General features: G+C 45.2%; 2 protein-coding genes and 1 non-coding gene across 3 annotated transcripts in view; all 3 read left to right on the forward strand.

Annotated features, from left to right (window-relative positions):
* On the forward strand, nucleotides 1–13064 carry CWF19L1 (CWF19 like cell cycle control factor 1). The gene is made up of 14 exons (XM_071748848.1): nucleotides 1–137; nucleotides 360–444; nucleotides 920–998; nucleotides 2356–2457; nucleotides 3246–3460; nucleotides 4023–4141; nucleotides 5967–6051; nucleotides 6879–7019; nucleotides 7756–7867; nucleotides 9381–9460; nucleotides 10356–10565; nucleotides 11327–11446; nucleotides 12625–12722; nucleotides 12828–13064. Exons 1-14 carry the CDS (start codon nucleotides 115–117, stop codon nucleotides 12970–12972), a joined length of 1614 nt encoding a protein of 537 aa, XP_071604949.1. The 5' UTR covers nucleotides 1–114; the 3' UTR covers nucleotides 12973–13064.
* Nucleotides 11018–11158, forward strand: LOC139798724 (small nucleolar RNA SNORA12). Its single transcript, XR_011726932.1, has one exon. It is a non-coding gene; the product is annotated as a small nucleolar RNA SNORA12 (small nucleolar RNA).
* CHUK (component of inhibitor of nuclear factor kappa B kinase complex) overlaps nucleotides 12969–23644 on the forward strand; it is a 27269-nt gene continuing 16593 nt past the window's right edge. Inside the window, exons 1-8 of the mRNA XM_071748846.1 lie at nucleotides 12969–13241; nucleotides 13324–13418; nucleotides 14872–14986; nucleotides 16047–16116; nucleotides 19467–19555; nucleotides 20344–20433; nucleotides 21019–21143; nucleotides 22681–22788. Coding sequence (XP_071604947.1) covers nucleotides 13086–13241; nucleotides 13324–13418; nucleotides 14872–14986; nucleotides 16047–16116; nucleotides 19467–19555; nucleotides 20344–20433; nucleotides 21019–21143; nucleotides 22681–22788 — 848 coding nt within the window. The 5' untranslated portion in view covers nucleotides 12969–13085. The remainder of the gene's footprint in view (nucleotides 13242–13323; nucleotides 13419–14871; nucleotides 14987–16046; nucleotides 16117–19466; nucleotides 19556–20343; nucleotides 20434–21018; nucleotides 21144–22680; nucleotides 22789–23644) is intronic.

A 23644-nucleotide genomic window follows, 5' to 3' on the forward strand; every position in this document is an offset into this window, starting at 1 on the left:
CCGGCAGCGGCGGCGGAGCGCTGAGAACGATGCACCGGAAGCGGCGGAGCGGTTTGAGCGGAGCACCGGAGGCGGTGTCGGCTCAGGGGCCCATTGGGATCGAGCGCTTCAGCGATGGCGGCAACGCCGCTGCGTGTGTGAGTGCGGCGGGGCGGCCGGGGCGGCGGGGGGGAGGCGGCCATGCGGGAGGCGGAGCAGGAGGCGGTGGCGGTGGCGGTCGCGGTGGCGGTGGCGGTGGCAGGGGCAGGGGCAGTGGCAGGGGCAGTGGCAGTGGCAGTGGCAGTGGCAGGCGCTGAGGCGCGGTGGGGCTGGGGGCCGTTCCGTGTCCGTATCGGGTGCTAACGAGCCGTGTTCCCTAGGCTGGCGTGTGGAGACGTGGAGGGGCGCCTGGAGGCTCTCTTCGGGCGGGTCCGGGCCGTCCAGAGCAAGAGCGGCCACTTCGATGTAAGGCTTCGGAGGATCGGAGGGCGCGGAGTGTCCCCGTTCATTCCCTGCGGGAACGGGGGCAGTGGGGCTGCTCTTGTAGCTGTCTCTGGATGTGATCAGGGGCGTAGGAATGGCCCGAGTCAGGAGCCGGCCTGGGGTGACACGGGAGTTCCCTGTGTGGGTTCCCTGGAGGGGATGTACAGGGGAGTCTCCGCCTCTGCTCGAAGGCATGGGGGCTTTGCACCCCCTCACCCCTCCCTGCCCAGCACCAGTGCTGCGAGGACCTGTGATTTGTGGGCAGCGCCGTGTTTAAACTTTTTGATGTTGTGCATTTAGTACTGCAGATAAACGCAGAGAATTCTCTTTATCATACAGTAAAATGTTGTTGAAGTGGTGCATGTTACAGTGTTGTGACAGTACAGCACATCAATGAAAAAGTTGTGCATGCTGTCTAGGGCCAAATGGCAACCCTCACTTTATCTGATGTTTTTAGATGCTGTTGTGCGTTGGGAACTTTTTTGGCTCCACTTCAGAGACAGAATGGGCAGAGTATCGCTCAGGGGCCAAGAAAGGTAAGGAAGGAATTGTCACTGCATGTGGCTGATTTACACCATTTAGAATGATAGAATCATCATGGTTGGAAAGAACCTTCAAGATTATCGAGTCCAATTGCCAGTCCTACACCACCATAACCACTAAATCATCTCCTGAAGCATCACATCTACCTGTTATTTGAATACCCCCAGAATATGGGGGTTGAATATGGCAACTCCACCACCTTCCTGGGCAGCCTGTTCCAGTACTTCACCCCTGGTTCAGTGGAGAAATTTTTCCTAACATCAATCTGAACCTCCCTATGCAGCTTTGAATCCATTTCCTATTGTCCTATCAATATCACTGGGGAGAAGCCAACACCTGACCACTTCACTGTCCTGTCACAGCATGCTTTTGAATTCAAAAGTCACAGTTAAACTTAGTAGGAAAACACACAGGAGGGAAAGATGTAAAATAATGCTTTTAGACTCAGGAACACAAAGATACATCTGTCCAAGTGGCTTGTCCACAATTTGGGCATCGAGGTCTATTCCTGCATCATCTCCAGTCACAGGACAGACATACAATACTGCTAATTGGTGTCAGGGTCTTCTCTCTCCTTTCCTGGATGTCTTGTGGCTCCACTTCTGTTCCTATCTTACAGTTCCTCCTCACAGTTTCAGCCTGCAGGCTGCCACATGGGCCAGCCCTTGTTTTCTGACCTGGGCAGCATGGGATGCTCTGCATAGATTGGCTTTCCTGTGAATTCATGGAGAAGGGGGAGTGTTAACAGCAATGTCTTCCCTGGGCTGATACTTTTCCACACTTGAATTGTCTTTACCCTTTGAACTACTGGAAAAAATCTGTAGTCTATAATCTCACCTGCACACACATAGAAACAAAAGTGCTGTCACTTAATTTGGATTTTAAGCCATCCATAACATTTTCAAATTCTGCTTTGCAGCTGAAAGCACCTCCCACAGTCCCTCTGACTGTGGGAGCTGGAACTTCAAGCACCAGTTTTACAACAGCTGTAGTGAAGCTGCAGTGTTGCTGCTGCTCTCCTTTCTTATCTAGGAAACTACTGTTTTTTATTCAGTGAAAAGTAGATTATTTTGGAGCTGATCTCATATAGGCAGGGGAGCAAACTGTAGTTAGAGCAGAGGTTGTTCTCTGCTGGTGTTGTTTGCATCTGTGGGAACAGCAGCTTGGGGAGTTGCTTTGAAGGCAGATTTCTTGTTCTGTGCTTATTGCTTCTCAGCACACTGCAAGGGAGTGATGTTGGGGTCTGAAGGAACAGATGGGACCTGATGTGATTCCTAGTGAGTGTGGACTGAAGTTGTGCTGATCTACTTGAATTAAAACAGACTGAGAGCATGTGATTTTCTTCCTCAGCTCCAATGCCAACCTACATTCTGGGTGCCAATGACCAAGAGACCGTGAGCTATTTTCCAGATGTCAGTGGCGGCGAATTAGCTGAGAACATCACTTATTTAGGTAAGGCTGCAGGGAATGCATGATTAGGGATGTGCATTTACCTAGTGGTGCTTTCTTGGGCGTTTTCTGATCATCTCACTTCAAAGTTACTCCTTTTTCTGGAAAATTTAAGGTGGCATTTCTAATTCTGGGGTTCAGACCGGGATTGGATTCTGTTTAGAAAGGATGATACAATCTGCTCTGTAAAACGTAGGAGGAAGCCCTGCTTTTCTTGTAGTTTTCTAACACTGAACTTGCATACCAAAAGGGAGAGTGGTTGAAAGAGCCAGTTCTTTGGGAAAATCTTTTTCTCATAGCGGGCCTGTCTTTGTATGTGGAAGGGTGGAAGATTTCCTACTTGAAGTATGATTTCACTGTGCTCTGAAGTTGTACTGGTGCAGAAGTAAGAAGTGTCATCTTTAAAGGTAATGAAGCTCAAGCAAATCTAAAAGGAAAAACTAGTTTCTAGAATGCCACCTGACAAAAAAGATAAAATATAAAGGCACTTGCAGTTGTTTTTTTTGATTCAGTCTTCATACTGAGCTTTCAATATGAGTGGATTTTTGGGAAGACAGCAGTAATGAGAAAAGACTGGGGAGTGTCTAAGCAGTTGCTTCACTCTAGGTAGGTTGGGTTTGAGCTGTTGTGCTAAACCATGTCTTTAATTAGTTTATGGGAAGAGAAAACGAGCTGACTGTAAGAACAGTTTCATTAGAAATGAGGCAGGACAGCTGAATTTGGTTCTGTCTGTGATGCAGCTAAGAGGTTACTTGTCAAGATCCCAAGGCTGTGCCTGTGTGTTACTGCAGGCCGTCGAGGGCTTTACAGTGGCACTTCAGGACTGCAGATTGCATACCTGAGTGGCACCGAGTCCCAGGAGGAGCCAGCACCTGCCTACAGTTTTAGTGCAAAGGATGTGGCAGAGTTAAAAACATCTTTGTTATCAACCCCAAACTTCAAAGGTGTGGACATCTTGCTGACATCCCCCTGGCCCAGAGATGTGGGGACTTTTGCCAACAGTGCGGTGAGTGTTCTGTTTTCTGGTGGAATGGGTTTCCAGATGGATTTCACATGGGATTGCCTGTCTGCTTGCTGTTTGGGCTGTTAGGTGGTCTGAGTGGTTGAGAAAGCTGAGAGTAAAAACTGCACAGCATATGTTCTGGTTCTTCAGAAAAGGATAATGGGAAGAGAGGTTTGTGAAACTTCAGGATGTTTTATCTGTCCCTACCTGAAAAAAGCAGAGTCAATAGCTTTCATCACAAATGTTGCTCTGAAGTCAGTTCATTGCAGTTGCTGTGGAACATTGTGCTGCCCTGGCTTCATGAGGCCAAAAGAAGGAAAATATAACAAACTTGGATTGATAAAATGAGTGGGTGTAAATCCTGAGTACACAGAATGGAATAAATAAGTAGGCTCTGGTTGGCTATAAGAGATCAAGGCCTTTTGACTTTTTTTTTCTACTTTGAAGGAATGGTGACCACTCTAATCAGTCTCTGTGCTTCCAGCATGCAGTTCTGTATCAGACTGTTCCTTTTCACTGCAGTCTGACAGCTTTCTTTAAATAATGTTTGGTTTGTATTTTGTAGGGAGAAATAGATACCAAGAAATGTGGCTCCAAGTTAGTATCTGATCTAGCTGCAAGTCTCAAGCCCCGGTACCACTTTGCTGCCTTGGAGAAGGTCTATTATGAAAGATTTCCATACAGGTTTGTAAGACCATGTGAAATCTGATTTTCTAATATAAGTTTTATTTTTAAGGAACACAGAAGGACAGTTCTAAAATAATTTAATGAAGTCATTCACTCCCAACACAGGGTCAAGATTGTTGATAATTGATAATGATCGTTGATTATGATAATAAGATGCATCATATTATCATAATTCTGCTGCCTTGAAAACTTGTCTGAGTGCATTGCTGTGAATTTGATGCCAAGTTGGTTGCCCTTAATCACACTTAAACAGCATTCATCCTAATTCAGGGGTGTATATGGAAATGTGTAATGGAAGAGCTCTTGTGTGGTGAAGAGATGGGTGTTTTCAGGCATACCTTGTTATGCAAAATGTGACTAGGGATATAAGGCAGGTGTCAGAACACCCTACAAATAAAAGTAAGGCTGTCATGGTAATGTTAGGTAAGATTATTATCCTTTCCACAGGAAGCAATTAAAGGTGCAGCTGCTCTCAGCCTAGTGAGTTGTTCTCTCATCTCTGGGCTGCAGTGAGTTGGTATTTCAGTCTGTGCAGCTGCTTGATCTCAGGAGTCTATCCTCAGGCATCCTTGTTCTTAGCCGAAGACTGTATGTGACTTACATGCTCTTTGAGTAGCTGTTATGTTAAGGAGTAAAGTAATTTGGCAGAAAATAAACCCCTTTGTGTTCCAGCTGATCTTCAGATATTAGAGGAGCTGGGGGCAGCTGGGCTTAGATTCTGTGTAATAGCCAATTGGGCATTAGAAGTCCAGTCATGTCCAATACATATATTGAACTCCCATGATTCTGGATACACAACTAACACTACACTGTTCTTCCAGTCATGCTTAACATCAACCTGCACAGCCACACTTAGGTTTGTTTGCATTCAAGGAGAACTTTCCTGGCTAGATTAATGAATAGTGTAATTTATCAAAGCAACAGATACACAAATTCTTTTGGATTGCCAGTGACAAATTCACTTCAAAGCATGTGCAAATACCTAGGTTAGGAGTATGCAGCTTGGCTACTAACAGATTAAACTATGAAGCAACTCTATAGATATTACTGAGGTTCCCAAGGAGACACTCAGTAGAGCTGAGTGTTCGAATGCTACCCAAAGATGTTGCAATGGGGGAAAGAGGGACTCAGCCCATTGGTTGGTCCCAGAAGTCAGGGGCTATGGGTTATTCCCTCCAGTGGTATCCTCCCTTACATCCTTCCCCTCTCAAGCTATTTTATTTTATTTTACAGGTGGAGCTTGAGTGAGTAGGCACACATCCCTTATCATGATTGGTAAAAAATACTATTGCTTGGCTTTTAAAGGTCTAAAGTAAAGAAAATACAGAGTGCAGGGATACCTTGGAGGCAGCTTGCTTTGGGGGATGGAGGTGTGTTTTGGTATAATGATATTATAATGAGCAAAGTTCACCTGAGGGGTGGCATTTTGTCAAAAGGTGACAGATTGCTGGCCCAGGGGTATCAAACATGCAGCTTATAAGCTCCATAGTACCTTCAGATCCCATAATTAACACAAAGCCTGGCCATGGTGTCTCCACTCCACCCTCTGTGTAATTTCTCTTACAGTCAGCACACCAAGTTCCCCTCATGTTGCCAACATCTAGGGTTGCCTAGGAAATTACCATGCTACAAGCTCATGGCACATCTGCTACATTCCACTCTGCTTCAGTGCTGTATTTCCCTTTAAAATGTGAGTTCAAGTTCAGTTTCTAAATCAACTCCAGCAGTTATTTCACTGTGACTTCATGGAGAACATGTGTTTTCCCTGCTGTGCATTTCTGTATTGTATATGTCAGTACAATTGTGGTTTGCTTCCTTACAGGAATCACACAGTGCTACAGGAGACCCCACAACATGTGAGCAGATTTATTGCACTTGCTGATGTTGGCAATACAAGCAAGAAAAAGGTAGTGACACTCTTGAATCTTTCTTCTTTTCTCAAGTACAAAGAATAGAGCAGTAAACCCAGCTTTGGCTAGCTAGAGGACACTGTCACTTAAAAGTGACAGAACTGGAGGGATCTGTCTCACCTGAGCGATAGGTAAGTGCTGCAAGATGTCTTCTGAGGCACTGTTGTTCTTTTCTACCTGATCAGGAATTTAGCTGTGAAGATGCCTGGAAAGGAAAGTGGTTAGAAAGCTGCCATTCCTTCCTCAACTGCTTTACGTGTTTTCTGTTTGCATGGCCTGCTTTAAGAAGGAAGCAAAATTCCAAAAGGGGCCTTAAAAATCACTAAAAATAACTTCTGGGGTGAGAAGGGGCTGGGTTTTGGGTTTGTTTTTTTAACTTGTTTTTCTTCTCCCCTTAAGAAGGTTGTGGAATATTGGTATAGAAGGACAGGCTGCTAGTGGTTCAGAAGGCATAGAAACCAGGCCTGGTAACATAAAAAGGTCCAGGAGTTATGGACAGAAAAAAGGCCTGGAAACAGGCAAGGATCAGGGTGGTTTCCTTATCAAGTAGGATGCACTGCTTTCTTTCAAAAAGAGCTTTCAATAAAGTGAAAGGAGTGAGTCATTTGGAATCACCCCAAAAACTCTTGGTTGTACTGGTGGGAGACTGGCACAGGGAGCATGGTTTTCATGTCCTGCCTCAGCTTAAACACTGATTTGCTGACTATTTGCAGTGCTAAGCTGTGTGTTACCATTTCAGGGTGGCTTAGTGCACAGCTGATCTCTGACTGAGTTGCAGTCATGGCAAAAGCTTCTTGCATTTGAGCCATCTGTTTTTGTTGTAGTATCTCTACGCCTTCAGCATTGTGCCAATGAGTAAAATGGATCCTGCAGAGCTGGTGAAACAGCCACAGGATGTCACTGAAAACCCCTACCGAAAGTCACGGAAGGAGACACAGAAGACCAAAGCACCCCTTTGTGCAGAGGTACTGCTGCCTTCTCCCCCATGTGAGCACTGTTTTCATTCTCTCTGTTCAGGGAGTTTAGAACAGTGTTTGGCTTTAACTTTGGGCTATTTCTATCCAAGCACTTCAGGGTTCTGTGTAAACTATTTTTATGAATCAATTTGTATAGATGCAGTGCTTGGGAGTTTATTACTGTTGCCCCTTCTTAAGCCAACTGTGTCCTGGGCTACATCACCAGCAGTGTGGCCATCTGGTTGAGGGAGGTGATCCTCCCACTCTACTCTGGTGTGACCCTCTCCTTCAGTGGTGTGTCCTGTTATTGCCACCCTCTTCACAAGCTCTTTCCTCTGCAGCATTAAAGCCTTCTAATGGCATTTTGATGTACATGGCAATTTGGTCAAATCATTTCAGCTTCTGTGTGTGTGCTGAGAGGTTACCAGTCATCCTTTTTGTCACTGGCTGTCAACTGAAAGAGAGTTGAATAATCTATAAAAGCAAGCAATTCTGAATGTTCAGCATAAGGTTAAATAGATTAACAATATGGAACAACTCTCCCAGAATTTTTTCCTTGGCTGAGGCCTGCGTGTCCAGGAAGGCAAAGTTCATTATGTTACTGGGAAAGACCAATTCATTCTGTGCCAGGATACTGATGATTTTGCTCAAAAAGGTGGTTACACACCTCTTCAGGAAAGTGCAAATTCTTGTATGTACTGTGATTCTATGTGATAACGGGCTTTGGTCTTCATTTTCTAAACAGGAAGAACCACCTTGTCAGTTTTTCTTTGATTTGAACAAGCATCAGGGAAAGAAACGTCCCTCAGATGGGAAAGAGAGAGGAAACTCCCAACCTAAGCAAGTCAAAAAGCCCCGTAAGTATGCAGGTGCTTTTTTCCTGAGCCCTTCCTGTGAAGTACTGAACCATCTCACTCTTCATTTGTTTCAAGCTGCTGAGCTATGTGTGTCAGTTTGCCAACGTGCTCTCTCACTGTAGTAGGTGCTGTGGAAGAATCAGCAGTCCTGTTTCCTATGGAATGGACAATTGATAGGTGAAAGAGAAGTCAAAAGTGTAGTTTTGTGGTAGAGCTGATGCCATTTCTGTGGATGCTCTGCACCACATTGGCCTCTGAACATGACAAGAGGCTGTTACACAAAGCAGCATGTTACCATTCAGAAGGACAGCAAGAGACTGGATCTTGGTGCTGATGAGTTCTTGAACACCACCTCAGTTGCTCTGGCTGTGAGTTCACAAAGTATTAATGACCTGGGAAGGGAGGAAGCCTTTCAGTTACCTCTGTATTTCTGTGCTGGAAGTCTCATTAGTTTGTCTGACTTGAAGAAACTGAAATGAAATCTTTAAGGACTGTGAGGTGCAGTGACAGTGTTACTGCAAGCATGTATCTTGGTCTCTGTTACAAAGATATTTGGGCTTAAAAAGCAAGCCTAGGTGTCAGCTAACCCTTTTGCTTCTGTGAATGCTACTCCCACTGCCAGTGGGCCAGAAGACATTCTTCAGAAGTGCCTTTGGTAGATAAATGTCTGCCGCTGTTCCATGAGACTAAGTTGTTTAGTTTTTATTTATTAGATTTCCAAATGCTTTGCATAGTCCTTCCATATAACAGTTCTATGGGCTAAATTTCTTTATGGTAAGCTGAGCTCAGTGTCATTCCTCTGTACGTACCTGCAGGGTCACATCTGGCTGCAGTGGCAGTCTGTTTGGTGAAAGAATGTGTGTGGGTTTTCTTCTTTTTCCCCATCACTTCTGTGGCACACAGTGAGAGATTCATATCCATATTCATATAATTTCCAAAGTCTTCTGGAGTTTTATGTCATGTAAGAGAGCTTTGTTACACCCTTTTGCTCAGAAATGAACTGCAGAATTGAACCTTTGGTTTCCCACAGTTCTTGGGAGAGCTCTGTCATTTTTATTGCCTTTGCATAGCTGCTTGTCTGTTCTTGTAGACACCCTGGAGAGTGCCACCAATTTAAAAGTCAGCTCAGATATTGCATTTTGGTTGTGAATCCGTATTTTTTTGAGTGTGATGAATAGGTCAGAACTGCCCAGTGTGTTTGAAAGCAGCTGTCCTTGTCTGTACCTATGCAGTAGTTTATTGCTGGAATTAGGTTGTTCCATCAAATTAGAGCATTCTAAGAATCACAGTCAGTAAAGGTGTGACTTCTGTCACCTCCTGCCTTGCTGGAATTTCCCAGAGGCACTGGTTCTCTGATCTGCTTCCAGAAGTTGTGTCCTTCTGACATCTTCAGCACTTTATCAATGGGGAAGAGCAGCTGGAAAATAAGAGCTCTTCCAGATCTTGATCTCTTCCTCATTCTGACAAATAAGCCTTCTGCTAACACTTGTTTCTCTTCCCTCTCTCAATAAAGCACAGCCCACGGGACCCTGCTGGTTCTGTCTTGCCAGCCCAGAAGTTGAGAAACACTTGGTTGTTAGTATTGGCACACATGTAAGTACCCTTAGCATGTTCTTTGCTACCTGAGGGCAGAATCATGCTAAGACACAGCAATATAAAATATCAATCTCCAATTTTAAATCTTAAAAATCAACCAACCTTTATTTGAAGCTAACTCTTGGTTTTGTTTTCAGTTTCTGCACATCTCCCCTACAAAAGACATAATTATATAGATAAGTCTTTAAAAATGAGGGATGGTCCAGATTTGCTTCAGCAGGAGAGCTGGACTATGGTGTCAGAACAGTTTTTGCTGTGCCAGCCCTCATGGATTGCTTGTGTTACCATCTGGCACAACTTTTCTGGCATGAACACAGTGTAAACTGGAACCTGCACTGACAATAGGATGCTCTGTCTGGAGTTCTGCTAGACCTACCTGGGATGATTAGTTTTATTATATATAAATTAAACAGAAGAGAGGATAGCTTCAAAGTCAACATCTCAAAGTACATCTTGGAGGTTAATTCAATCATTGATACAGTCCATTTGCTTGAAGTTCTGGCTCCTGTGTAGCTCTTCAAACAGCTACAGGGACAGGTTTGTCCATGGTCTTATTTTAAAAGCTGTTAACAATTTTCAAGTGTATATCCTTGTTATAGTAAGAAAATGGAGCCCTAGTAGAGTGATGAAGTTCACTCAGCTACTTTCCTGCAGACAAGGCATTCTCTGACATTCAAAAGATTTGGGGGTTTTTTTGTCCTTTAGCAGTGCCTCTCTCTCATTATAAATTGCTAATAATCAGTCCCTAATAAGTGACATAGAGGAGAAGACTTTCCTGTTCCTGAGGCAGAATCACTAGATTGGGGGACATGCAGAATGCAGTCAAAGAGTAAGTTTTCCACAGCCTGGTGTTACTTGCAGTGAGTAACTGGTGTGTATTGTTCCACTCTAGTGCTATCTTGCCTTGGCAAAAGGGGGATTATTGCCTGATCACGTTTTGATTTTGCCTATTGGACACTATCAGTCAGTGGTTGATTTGTCTTCAGAGGTGGTGGAAGAAGTGACCAAGTACAAGTCTGCCCTAAAGGAGTTTTTCAGAAGCAAGGGAAAGAGATGTGTCCTATTTGAAAGAAACTATAGGAGTCAGCATCTGCAGTTACAGGTATGGTTTTAGTATCACCCTGGGAGAACATGAACTTGCACTTATCTGCAAATGAATTGAGAAAGTTCACCTTCAAATTTCTCTTTCTATTCTGTGACTTCCCAGAGTATGCAGGGAAGTCATTCTACCCACTGATAGAGCCAGAGCAAAAATAAAACTGGTCTGCTGGTTCTACCACAATCACTTCATTCTTCCTGTTACAGCAGCACAGCACTGGTTGTGTTGTGAGGTGGTGAGGAAATCTTTTCCCTGCATGAAACTAATTAAAAAGCCCACAAGTTTTTCAGATAAATTGCAAGACTCTGGTTTGCTCATGCTGGCACATGAACCGTGGTGCTCCCATTTGTAGCAGAAATAGGCTGAAAATCTCAAATGTATGCAGAACTCTTGTCATTGCCTACCAGTACCAGATTATTTTTTTTTTTTCCTTTTGTATCAATCATTTTGGGGCTTATTGTGGTGGTTTCTGTATTTGGCAGATCTGTAACTGTATCTGACTGGCCTTAAACTACCACAAAGATCAAAAAGGAGATGGCTGCGCTGAGAACTTTTTCAAGCTTTTAGTTTTCAGCTTTTTGTTATCTCCTACAGAAAAAATCATGTCATAAGTTTAAGCCTGTACAAAGAGGTGCTCACCTTTTTTGTTTGATGATGCTGAGTGGTACTGAGGAGCGTACCAGCTCCAGTGATGGACTGATTACTTCCTGCAAGTGCTTTGTTTTGTCTTTTCTTCTTTTCACAGAAATGTCCTCTCTCTCCAGGTGATTCCTGTCCCATTGGACCACTGTACTTCTGAAGACATTAAAGAGTCCTTTATTACACAGGCACAGGAACAACAGATTGAATTATTAGAAATCCCAGAGCACTCAGATATCACGCAAGTATGAGACAAGATTTCACCTGACACTTAACTTTCCCTCTGTCCTGTCCAGGCTACTGTTTCCTTCTGAGGGCACTGTGTGTGGTGGGGTTAAGCTATTGGAGACAGACTATTGTAGATTTGATTTGGAGATGTGCCAGATGTATTCTGATACAGGTGAAGATGCATTGCTCATCTGAAAAAGAGCTTGCTGAATTCATTCCTTCTGATGCCAGACTCCAAGCCTCTTTTCAGTGTTGCTGCCAGGTTCCCCCTGATAAGGATTTGAAAGGAATCTATTCCTGTTCTATCACAGAAATGAGTCAGTAGTGATATGGGGTTTTTTTATTTGTGCTCAGTGGTTACTGGGTGACCTGCTCAGCAGGAGACAGAAATAGCACATGTGAATTCTTGTCTCTTTCTAAGCAATTACAGCTGTTGGTGGCCGTGCTGTTAAGCTCAGAGGCTGATTTCTCAGCCAAGAAATGTGGATGTTAGTCTCTTCGTCCAAGTTACAAGTTACAGGACAAGAGGAAATGGCCTCAAGTTGTGCCAGGGAGCTTTAGGTTGGATATTAGGAACAATTTATTCCCTGAAAGAGTTATCAGGTCCTGGAACAGACTGCTCAGGGCAGTGGGAGAGTTGCCATTCTGGAGGGATTTAAAAACCATGGATGTGGTGCTCAGGGGTGTGATGTAGTGGTGGCCTTGGCAGCACTGGGTTAATGATTGAATCTGATGATCTTAAAAGCCTTTTCCAACCAAAACAATTGCATGATTCTGTGATGCAGTCTCTTCACATGCTTATCTTCCTCTAAAAATGTGCTGTGTTAGTATGGGATGACCTCGCTCAGGTTGAGAATGATCAGCACTGCCTGGCTCTCTCATTTAACCATTCTGTAGTGGTTAAGTGCAGCATTAAGCCACAGACAATATTTCAGATAATCAGCTGATGATCTCAGGAGAGGCGATCCACCCCTTCATTGTCCCGTGGAAGTTTGGTTTGGTGGCTCTGGGTCGCCGGGTTTGTCTTGCTGAGTTTCCCTCTCTAAATTACCGCCTCGTTGGTTAGGAAACATCTGCCCTTTTCCAAAGCCCAGGCACCCCGCTGGTGGGCAGAGCTGGCGGGAGGTCGGGGCAGAGCTGCGGGGTCCGAAGGGGCCCCCCCGCCTCTCACCGTCTCCCCGCACCCCCTCCGCAGGTGGTGCAGCCGGGGACTCCCTACTTCTACGTGGAGCTGGACACGGGGCAGAAGCTTTTCCACCGCATCCGCAGCCGCTTCCCGCTGCAGTTCGGCAGGTCCGTCCCCCTCCTCTCTCCCCTCTCCCCTGTCCCGGCCCCCGCGGGGGCAGGCGGTGGCGTCACGGCCGGTGCGTGACGCGTCTGGTGACGCTGTGCTTGCAGGGAGGTGCTGGCGAGCGAGGCGCTGCTGGGGCTGCCGCAGAGGGCGGACTGGCGGCAGTGCGCGGCGGGGCGGGAGGAGGAGGCGGCCCAAGCCTCCGCCTTCCGCCGCGACTTCCAACCCTTCGACTTCACCCTCCGGGAGTGACGGCGGCGATGACGGCGGGGACGGCGGCCGCGTGGCGATTGGCGGGTGGCGGGCGCGCGCGGTGATGACGCAATAAAGGCGGAGTCCCCGTGGCGGCGAGTGGCTGCGGCGCTATGGAGTGGGGCGGAACCCCCGGGCCCGGCGGCGCGGAGCGGGCCCCGGGCGGGGCGGCGCTGCGGGGGCAGCCGGCGGGAGGATGCGGGCCCTGGGAGATGCGCGACCGCCTGGGCACCGGCGGGTTCGGGAATGTCTGCCTGTACCAGCACCAGGTGGGGCGGGGGGGAAGGGATCGGGGCCGGGGCCGGGCTGGGAGGGCAGGGCCGGGGCGGCTGACGGCGCTGTTTCCCGCAGGAGTCGGGAGCGCGGGTGGCTATCAAGTCCTGCCGGCTGGAGCTCAGCGTCAAGAACAAGGACCGCTGGTGCCACGAGATCGACATCATGAAGAAGTGAGTGCGGAGGGGCGGCGGGGCGCGGTCCGGGCAGCCGCGGCCCAGCGGCCGTGAGTCGGGCGGTCTGAGGGACCGAGGAGTGGGGGCGGAAAGCCCCGCGACCACCTCGCCCTGGCCGGAGTGTGGGCACAGCCCGACCCCAGCTTCTGAGGGTCTGCCTGACACCTGACAGCTCTTTGCTGCTTTATCTGTCATCCCGAGATGCTGAGACCTAGCACCGTCAAGCTGCCTGCGCTCTTGTGCTGCCCGAGCTGCTTGTCCGTCCTGAATACCTCTAAACTCACACCAGACACTGCGCTGAGTTTATCACGGTGACAGGAGAACGCCCACATGTTGCCGTACTGTGTAGTGCATTCATCTTCGATCTGCCAACAGGGAGTCTAAGAATTGCTTTTTATCTGTCTCACCTCCACACGTACAGAATAACTTAATGCTTTCTTATGAGAAGCTATGTACTCTGCTGCCCACCATCCCTCTTTACAGCATGGCACTCTGAGGTATCTGTGACCAGAGATAGCCAGGTTTGTCCGTATGGAATCAGAGCAGTAGCTCTGAGTGCCTCATGCAGGTATTCCCCAGTCCTGAGTATTCCTCCTCCCAGAGGATGAAATGCTTTGTCCCAGTGATGGGAGCAGGGACACCACTCAGTTTTGCTCTGCCTTGTCCTCACCAAGGCCTGCCATGCCTCTGCTGCACAGAGGTTTACTGAGCTCCTACTCTGATTTCTTGTCACCCTTGTCTGCTCACTGTATGCACAAACATTGGAGGAATCCTCCTGCAGACAACCTGAACTTGCAAGTCAGGGCTTAGTGATCACTGTTCTTGTTAGGATTTTCACCATATTCCTTTTCTGGATACAGTCACTGAGCTGCACAACTACAGCTGCTCTTGCAGTGTCTTCCAGAGGCTTTGGAAGGTGTAGACAGTAGTGATTTGTCTTCGCTTCCTGCTAGATGTGTAATTTATTCCCAAGAGTAACATATATTAGAGATAGTCAGGAAGCAGCTGTTTTAATTCAGTTGCAGAAATAAATCTTCCAGGTACATGGATTTCACCTGCCTGGTTCTACCTCCTTGGTATATTTAAAAATGTTAAAGGATTCATGTGAAACACGGGCCAGGAGGGAACTGTCCCCACATATAGAAATGTGTAACAATTTTACCAGGAGTGTGCAGGAATTCAGAATTGAGCCCATATTTCCCATCATCAAAGAAAGCCGTGTACCTTGACTTGGAGATAGTGCTGCTCATCACTGGTTTATATGATCCATATCCAAAGATATGGATTTTATGCCTTTGGATACTGGTGGGGACCAGTTGAAGAGTGTACTTCTCAGCAAGGGTACGTTTGGGGAACAGAAGTTGAACATGAAACAAAACACTGCTTGACAATCTGTTATTTCATTCTTCCAAATGAGAGGTCATATTCATCCAGCTTTCCCTATCCTTAGGTTGAACCATCCCAATGTAGTAAAAGCCTGTGAAGTTCCTGAGGAGATGAATTTCCTGGTTAATGATGTTCCTCTTCTGGCAATGGAATATTGTTCAGGGGGTGACCTCCGGAAGGTAATGGCTGCTTTGCTTTGCTATAAGTAGCATGTTGATGCTGCTACTGTAATTGTGGCTGTCTGTGAAACCATGTATGTTCCATGGTGCTTTTCTTGTGGGCATGTAAATGTAAAGTGGCAAAAAGCCCTGAGTGGCTTTTGTTTCTGAAACCAGGGGACAGAGAACAATCCAAGGGCAGATACTCTTTTATCTTGAAGCTGTGTTATCTTTTTGTGAAACTTCTTTAACATTAATACAATTTCCCTGTAACCTGTTGCACCCAGTATGTTTGGCTTTGCTGCAATGTGTCTCTGTTTGGAGTCTGGTCTGATTTTGATTCACACATATCCAGTGTCTTACTGCTCTCAGCACAGATAAGAATCCTTTCAGTACTGGATTGGGGCCTCCAGAGCTTCAGAAACTGCCCTATTGCCTGCTGAACTGGGAACTGGCCTTCTGCATATCCCCATAGAGTTTATATTCCTTTTCTGTTCCAGCTGGATTTAAGAAGGAGCCATCTTTTTGTGTACAAGTGAAGAAGCAAATCTCTGTTAAGCTTTGCTTAGAAATAACCTCATCTTAGAAATAACCTCATTGTGGGAGGGCAGTCAGGATTGAGCAGTCTGAGCAGAAGAAAGCAACTTGTGTTGCAGGGACAGCCTGCAGCAATAGTGCCCTTATCAGAGGACATGCCCTTTGCTGAAAAGTGCCTGACAGTGGGGTGGGTGGCTGGTACTGTGCCTCCAACTCTGCAGGGCTCAGGCAGCATTGTGGGAGTGGGGACTGACTACTGTCACCACACTATCACTGCATGTTGAGTGGAGGTGCTTGCATGGTTTGCTTTTTTATGGCTTTTGTGGAATTATTCTAGCAGTACAAATCTTCTTTGCAATTTCTGTGCAATTAACTTCCTTTTTTTTTTGAGTTGTTTTTGTTTTCTCCCATGCTTTTATTTCACAAAGTCAACTACCTCATTCAACTAGAGTTGTATTTCAGCTGTGTTGTATCAGCAGGGGATGGGAGATGCTTTTCTTGACTATTGCATTGTGGATTTAAACTTTTTTTTTCTTTACTGTAGTTGCTAAACAAGCCAGAGAACTGCTGTGGACTTAAGGAAAGTCAAATACTTTCTCTGCTTAGTGACATTGGTAGGTAGTCTAATGCCTTTGTTTTGGTTTTGTTTTGTTTATTTATTATGTGTAATGGCATTTGTGTTTTAGTTTTTGTTAGTTTAGTTTAGTTTTTGTTTAGTTTTATTATGTGTTATGGTGCTTTGCTTTTTCAGCTGACCCTGAAAAGGGGAATAATGAATGAGAATAGGGTATTAAAACAAATCAGGTTTCTGTTTGAGGGAAGGGACTTGGTTTCCCTGCTGATCAGAGACAAGAAGTTTGCACTAATGATGTGTCAGTGGAATGGGATTGGAAAAGCTGAGCAGTGGCCAGTTATAGGTAACTATGGCCTTAAAATTTTGTTTTGTTAAGGTCACAGTTTTACCTTCAAACCCCTTTTCAGTTCATGACTCTGGAGATTCCAAATGAATGTCACTTGAAAGAAGGTAACTTTTACAGGCCAAAAAGCAAGAACCAATGTGAGAAGTGCTGAAGTTGTCTTATGGCTTCTCTGTGTAGGGAAATTTTGTTTGTTTAGAGTAACAGTACAGAGGAGATGATAAACTGGAATGTAGTTGGGAGCAGGGTAGGTAAGAGCATAGCAGAAGAGGAAGCCAACCATACCATGGCTAGTCCAGCAATCTTCTGGCTAATGATTTGCTCTCAGCCCTTATCCCAGAGGGACACAGAGATCCTGGCAAGGCCTGGCAAAGACTACCCAGGGCCTCAAATGCCATACCCACAGGAGATGGTCCTGATGAGTCTGACTGCAGGGAGGCTGAGGGCTACAGAAAGGGCAGGTGCAAAGGTGATGGATGGGAGCAAACTGTACTTGGTGTGCAGTGTAACAAGGGGCACCAGCCCTGTGTTGCAGCATAGGAAGTTGGAGTGCAAGGTTGGAGAAGAAACCTCCTTCTACCCAAACACTACTGTTGTGCTGTGCATGGCCCTGGGGAGGGTCTGAAGGCAGCCCACAGTGTGCTCAGAAGATGAGGATTAGCCAGACATCAACGTGATCTGCGTCACAGGAGGTGTCAGACACATGGATTACAGATTCTGCAGTTTGGAAAGGGAGTAGGCAGCAAATCCATGCAGCTTGGGAGTAGCTCAATATGACAGCACTGCTCATGGGATACAGTTGAATTTGATACCTTTGGGTGCCTGCTCTAAAGCCATTTCCCAAGACCACTAACCTGTGGAAATCCTGCTGTGACACAAACTTGATGGGCTCCAGAAGTGTTTTATCAAATATCTAATTTTTCAAATTGTTGAGCTTTAGCTTGCTTTATGCCAAATTCTTGGCCACTGAAGGCACTGTAAGAAAAGAAATTGTGTGATTCTACACAGTGACCTTTCTGTCCTTAGAAAGTGCCTGGCTTCTTTGACACCCTTGAGTTGACAAGTCATCTGATTGAGGGTGATGCCTACAGTTTCTCATAGCAAGGTGGCTTTCCAGCAGAGCTCCTTAGTAGAGCTCCTTGTGTTTTTTTAATTCTCTTACAGATAACCCATCTGTACCTCTAGGAATGGAGCTAGTTTTGCCACAAGAAAACATTTTGGACATGTTGGCCTGGGCTTCTGTCCTGTCAGTGCTCAGAGGACTTCCAGTTGAGGTCCTGAAATCAAGCACAACTCTGCATTCCTTCATCTTTGTTCCCCTTCCACGTGCAGAATGGGGGCTGCTATCTTCATAATAAGTGGGATGTCTTTGGCAAAGATTTGAAAATGCAGTGAAGAAGAACTGCATGCTAGAAGCTGTTAAATGTGTAAATGAATGGTAAATCAGTGAAGGTTGGGGACTTTCTCTCTGATGGGAGCAAGTGTTTGAACTGTGGGCAAGGCCTGGTGATTTAATGTTTCTCTTAAATTAATCCAGTAAAGAATTTACTGTCATGGCTGGTTAGAAGTAGTCTTTACACAATGTGCAGTCAGAATATCTTTTGCATAGGAAAATCTAAAGAACCACATGATGGAAATTGGAAAATACAATACCTGCCTTCACCCTTTGATGAGAGGACCTTTTCTTTTATTTCCACTTGCACATCTCCAAGATGGAAAAATGATGATTTAAAAAAAAAAAAAAAAAAAAAAAAAAAAGTCTTGCTGTCTTGTCAGTGTTTATGTCCTGTGTCTTGATAATCTCTTATTTAGCATCTAGTGTTGCAGTTTGGGTGGACAAGTAGTGAATTTTCCCCTTCCTGCAGCAGAATTTATCTTGTTTCTTTTTTATTAGTGGCTCCACAGTCCCCTCAAGGCAGTTCAAGTATGGACTGTTGCCACAAGGCAAAGTCCATGCTCTCTGCCTGGTTTTGGGTGCATTTTCCCATTTCCTCCCTTATTTCAGCTACTTCCATACCCAGGTGAGGAGCAGGTTCTGGAGAGTGGGCTGGCTAAAAACAGGTTATTTTTTTCTTAGTATTTTCCAGCTGGATTGGTCCTGGGATCAAGGTGCCATAAATGCTCATGCTGCCATGGAAGTTGCAGCAGGCAAAGGAGAGTCTGGGGACCTGTGTTCCTTTTGGGGTCAGAATCTTTGTAGATTGGCTTAAAGTAATTGTGGACTTTCATTTTTAGCAGTGGGAGTCACAGAGTGGTTCTAACATGAGCATACAAGTCCCACACCAGCAGAAGGGAGGCCTTGAGCCCCTAAGTTCAGTGTTGGTAATGCTGACTGGGCATTACTGGTGACACCTCAGGCAGCTGCTCCCTGCACCAGTAATCAGAGGCTACCCAGGAATCAGTTTTTAGCTCCAGCCCTGCTTCTGCTTCATCACAGTTGGACAGTCCTTTTCCTGATGAGAGATCAGTGTTATGGTGTGTTTGCCATAATGGATGTTCACTAGAAGCTCTATAAGACACTGTTTGGCAGTAGTTTTAGGTCAAAGGGAAACTCAATTTATTTTGTTTGCACAATTAAATTCAGTGTTTTCTTTCATTAGCATCTTGCATAATGTAATACATATAAATATATGTACACATATATATACATATGTATACATATATATATACATATAAATATGTCTTTTGTTATCTTATGTTAACTTACCAACATCTTAGGCTAGAGGACATACAGAGCTGTTCCAGGCTGCCTGCACATTTTGGAGACCTGCTTTGCTTGTCTGCATGCTGTGGTTCATTTTGTAGCTCTACAGAGATTAATTTAGCTTCCTTGCTGATGTGACCTACAGTTATGCCATGAGGTCTGAACCCCTTAGCAACCTCCATTTCTGGAGAGCAGAGGAACAGAGCTGCTTCAGTCCTAGCATAAGCCTTACAAATCTTTTCAGCCAATAGTCAGAGACACTAGATTTTTATCAGATATATCTTCAGGACAAGCAATATCAGTGTGAGTTTATTTTCTGTTAAATCAAACATATATCTTTCAGGGTCTGGTATCCAGTATTTGCATGAGAACAGAATTATACACAGAGATTTAAAGCCTGAAAATATTGTTCTTCAGGATGAAGGTGGGAAGGTAAGTCCGATGGCCTCTGTCAGTGGTGTCCCCCACTGTCATTTCTGGAAGATGTTATTTAAATTTCTGGATAATAATCTAGATGTTCTTGTTTTGCCTACCTGTAACTGGCAAACTGCTTTACATAAAATCAAGTCTAAGCTGAGACAGAAGGTTCCTGGGGCCAGTGAGGAGTGGTGCTGTGCTGGACCCTTTTCTCACCCACAAGGAAGGGCTGGTGGGGAATGTAAAGCAAGAGACCAACCTTGGCTGCAGTGACCATGAAATGGTGGAGGGAAGAGGGGCCCAAAAAGGCTGGTTAATATTCAAGGATCAACTCTTCCAAGCTCAGGAGTGATGCATCCCAACAAAGAGAGAGTCAGATTTAGAGAAGATAATAGGAAGAAATTTTCTACCTGTGAGGATGGTGAGACACTGGCCCAGGTTGCCCAGAGAAGCTGTGGCTGCTCCCTCCCTGGAAGAATTCCAGGCCAGGTTGGATGGGGCTTGGAGAAACCTGGTTTAGTGGAAGGTGTCCCTGCCCATAGCAGGTGGTGGAACTATATGACCTATAAGGCCCCTTCCAACCCAAATAAGTCTGATGATGACAAGGTTAGCTTGTGGTGAAACATAAAGCCTTTACACTGTGTCACATGTCAGAGCTTTGCTGTTGACGTTCTCCAGGATTTCCATTCTGACTTTCCTCTTGATTGTGTGCTTTGGATGTCACTGCAGAGATTCTGGGTTGTTTGGTGGCTTTTTTTTTCTCTAAATCTGCTCTTCTGATGGACTATTTAAATTGTCTATAGATTGTTCACAAAATAATAGACCTGGGATATGCAAAGGATCTGGATCAAGGAAGTTTATGCACTTCATTTGTTGGAACATTACAATATCTGGTAAGAATTTTTTTTCCATGTGTACAAGTGATGTGATATTTCCACATTTTATAGAATCACCGAAGTATGCATCAGAGGAACCTGCAAGTGGTCCCTTGTCCAGTCTCTCACTTGCAGCAGGGCTGTCATCAACACTATGTCAGGCTGCTGTGGCTTGGCCCAGCCAAGATCTGAAGCCTCTGAAAATGGAGATCCTGCACCTCTCTGGGGACCTAACCCAAGGGTTCTCCCTCTCTGGGGGAAGAAGTGTTTCTTCATTTCTCACCTGAACCTGAGCAGGTGATACAGGGCAGTTGCCCCTCATTGTGTCACCTTCCAAGATGAGCTTGGCTCTGTCCATCCCCTCCACCCCTGCCTGTGCCACTTTTGGGGGCTGCTCTCAGACAGCCTCCCCAAGCACCCCAGCTCCCTCCCATCTCCTGGTGGGTTGGGTGCCACCAGGCCAGTGCCAAGCAGTGCCTCATCCAGGTCCCCGTGCCCTCTGGGCTGGAGGCCACGCCTGGATGCAGCTTTGTTTGCAGGGATGCAAGAAAATAAATGCCCTGAAATGTCACTTTCAAAATGTCTTTCTGTGATCCTTTTTAGGCTCCAGAACTCTTTGAGAATAAATCCTACTCGGGCACTGTTGATTACTGGAGCTTTGGGACGATGGTGTTTGAATGCATTGCAGGATTTAGACCTTTTTTACACAATCTACAGCCATTTACCTGGTAAGATGCCTGCTCTGCAAGAGGTGATGCCAGGCAATAGAAATGACAGCTGCTACATGTGGTGAGGTGACAGTGTGAACCAGAATGATTAATTTATTGGTAGTTGGGTGGTGAGGTTAATGCTCTGGTAAGCTTTGCAGAAGCTACTGCTACTACTTCAGTAGTGTTGATGACAGTTTGGCTATTTGTACATATTGTAGTATGTGCTTATTATATTGTGCCTGGTCATAATAATTCCTTCATAAGTGACATTTGAATTAGAAAATATAAATATAAACAAGTCTATGTATTGGTGTCAGAAAAATGTGAGGGGATGGAGTGACAGTTCTTTTTTCACCTAAGCTATGAGGTTATCTATGGTTAGCAATAAATAGCACACAGCAAGACCAAGCATGTTTTGTGTCATAAAGATATAGTTATGTATGTGTAAGCAACTTCATGAAAGTGATGACTGAAAAACTTTTAACAAACATATGGAGTTGTCTGCTTGCTCTGTGAGGGCTAGAAGAAGGGACAGAAATACATGTTTTTATTTTTCCACTTCTTTGCAATACCAGCAGTGTACATAAGCTTGGTTTTTAAAAGGGTGATTCTGCAACAGGAAAAATGTGAAACCTGTTATTTTGTAAGCATTGAAATTATAACAAGAGAAAAGGTAAATTTGAGGTTTTGTGCATGTTAGCTTAAAAATTTGTGTGTTAGCAAAAAATCATTTTCATCAGTATTTTGCAAGAGTTTTTAACTGCTGACTCCTGATATGTTACTATTTTAATAACTCACTATTTGTTGCATTTTTTCCAACATGGAAAATTTGTCTTCCTAGTGTTAGTAGAAAATTAATGAGTGAATGAGATTAAAAATACCTCTTCCCAATGTATAAAAGAAGGAAGGGAACAGTGCAGGCCATATGCATGGAACTTCAGTTTCAGATGGGCTAATTAGGACACAGGGCGGCAGCCCCAGAAGCAAGAAGTCTTCAGCTGCCTCCCAGGCAACTGACCACTGCTCACCCTGGGAAATGCTGCTTCTCTGGGAGCAGCTGAACTTTGGCAAGATTCAAACAGGTGATGGAGTGAGCCAGGGTGAGGGAACTGAGACAGAGTTGCTGGTGATGGTCCCTGGTGCTGGGTCCAATTGCATTCTGTGTTTCTAACATGGCTTTGATGCTTCACTTGTATCAAGGTAAGGGCAGAGGTTTTGCGAGGTGACTTCTGCAGATCTGATCTGTCTCTTTACTGTGTGGAGGCTGATTTTGTTGCTCAGACTTGCTCTGTGGTCAGTAAGTTGCTATATGTTGACCCTCTTGCTTGATGCTGACCAGACCTCCTTGCAAGTAGGTGCAAAAATGTTTCCAGAGAGAGTTAATTGCACTTGGAGATATTTTGGGTGGACTGTTTGCAAATGTCATCTTTGTCCTGAAAGAAGAGTTTGTTTTCTAGAGGTTCTAGGCTGTGGCTCTTTTCACTGCTGCCATATTTAATTGGCCCTTTACAAAAATAACATTGTCAGTATATCCACAAATTATTTTATTTTCTAGGCATGAAAAAATCAAGAAGAAGGATCCAAAGCACATCTTTGCTTCTGAGGAGATGAATGGGGAGGTTCGCTTTAGTACCCATTTGCCACAGCCTCACAGCCTCTGTAGGTAAGTGTGTCCTGGGGCTACATGTGACCATTTTTGGCTCATCTTTTAAACTGAGATTTCTTCCTGCTCTGTCCCAAGAGCTGAGGTGTCCTCCTTTCTCTTAAAGCAGTGTTTCAAGCACCTCACAAGCTACCATTTTTTTTGTACATCGGGCTCTCCAGTAGCAGTTCACTCTGCATTTGGCAAGATGATGGTGGTTCACCTTGCAGTGTGAACTCCATGGCTGCTTTCCATACAGTATCACAAGACCACTGAGTAACAGCTACCTGATAACTTCATACTATAGAGTGTCATAGACCAAGGTACTTGAGTTAGCTCCACCACACAGAAGAAGCTTCTAGGATGGGTATTGGGAAAATGGCAGCAAGTCCAGCAAAGGCCACAAAGATGGTCAAAGCCTGTTGAATAGAACATACAAGGAGAGGCCCTTGAAGCTGGTCTGGAGAAAAGAAGGCCAAGGGGGATTTAATTTTGTCTTCTTACTGTTGGGACACTACAGAGACAATGGATCTAAGCTCTTCTCAGAGGGGTGAAGCAAAAGGACAAAAGACACAAGTTACAACAGGGGAAACAGAATTTTGACACAAGGGAAAGATTTCCCTGTGTTATTGATGCATCCCTGGGGCAGAGCCCTGAGCAGTGGGAATCTCCATCAGCAGGGACTGCTCAGACTCAGTTGGACACAGTCCTGAGCACCTTGCTCTAGCTGCGACCTTAACCCAGCTGTGGGTTATGGCTCAGACTGAAGACCTCCAGGAGGGCTTTGAACCTGAATTAATTGTCCTGTACAGAATCAGAAGTTAGGCTCTCATCATTGTCACTTATTTAGGACTCGTGTCTTTAGATGTGCCCAGCA

Source organism: Heliangelus exortis, chromosome 7, assembly GCF_036169615.1.
Source record: "Heliangelus exortis chromosome 7, bHelExo1.hap1, whole genome shotgun sequence".
In the NCBI taxonomy this organism is placed as follows: Eukaryota; Metazoa; Chordata; class Aves; order Apodiformes; family Trochilidae; genus Heliangelus; species Heliangelus exortis.

Bases quoted from the DNA above. Each gene is read 5' to 3' on its own strand.
- CWF19L1 (XM_071748848.1), top strand. From the start codon at position 115: ATGGCGGCAACGCCGCTGCGTGT. The intron at 445-919 runs GTAAGGCTTCGG...TGATGTTTTTAG, and splicing joins GCAAGAGCGGCCACTTCGAT to ATGCTGTTGTGCGTTGGGAA. The intron at 12,723-12,827 runs GTCCGTCCCCCT...CTGTGCTTGCAG, and splicing joins TTCCCGCTGCAGTTCGGCAG to GGAGGTGCTGGCGAGCGAGG.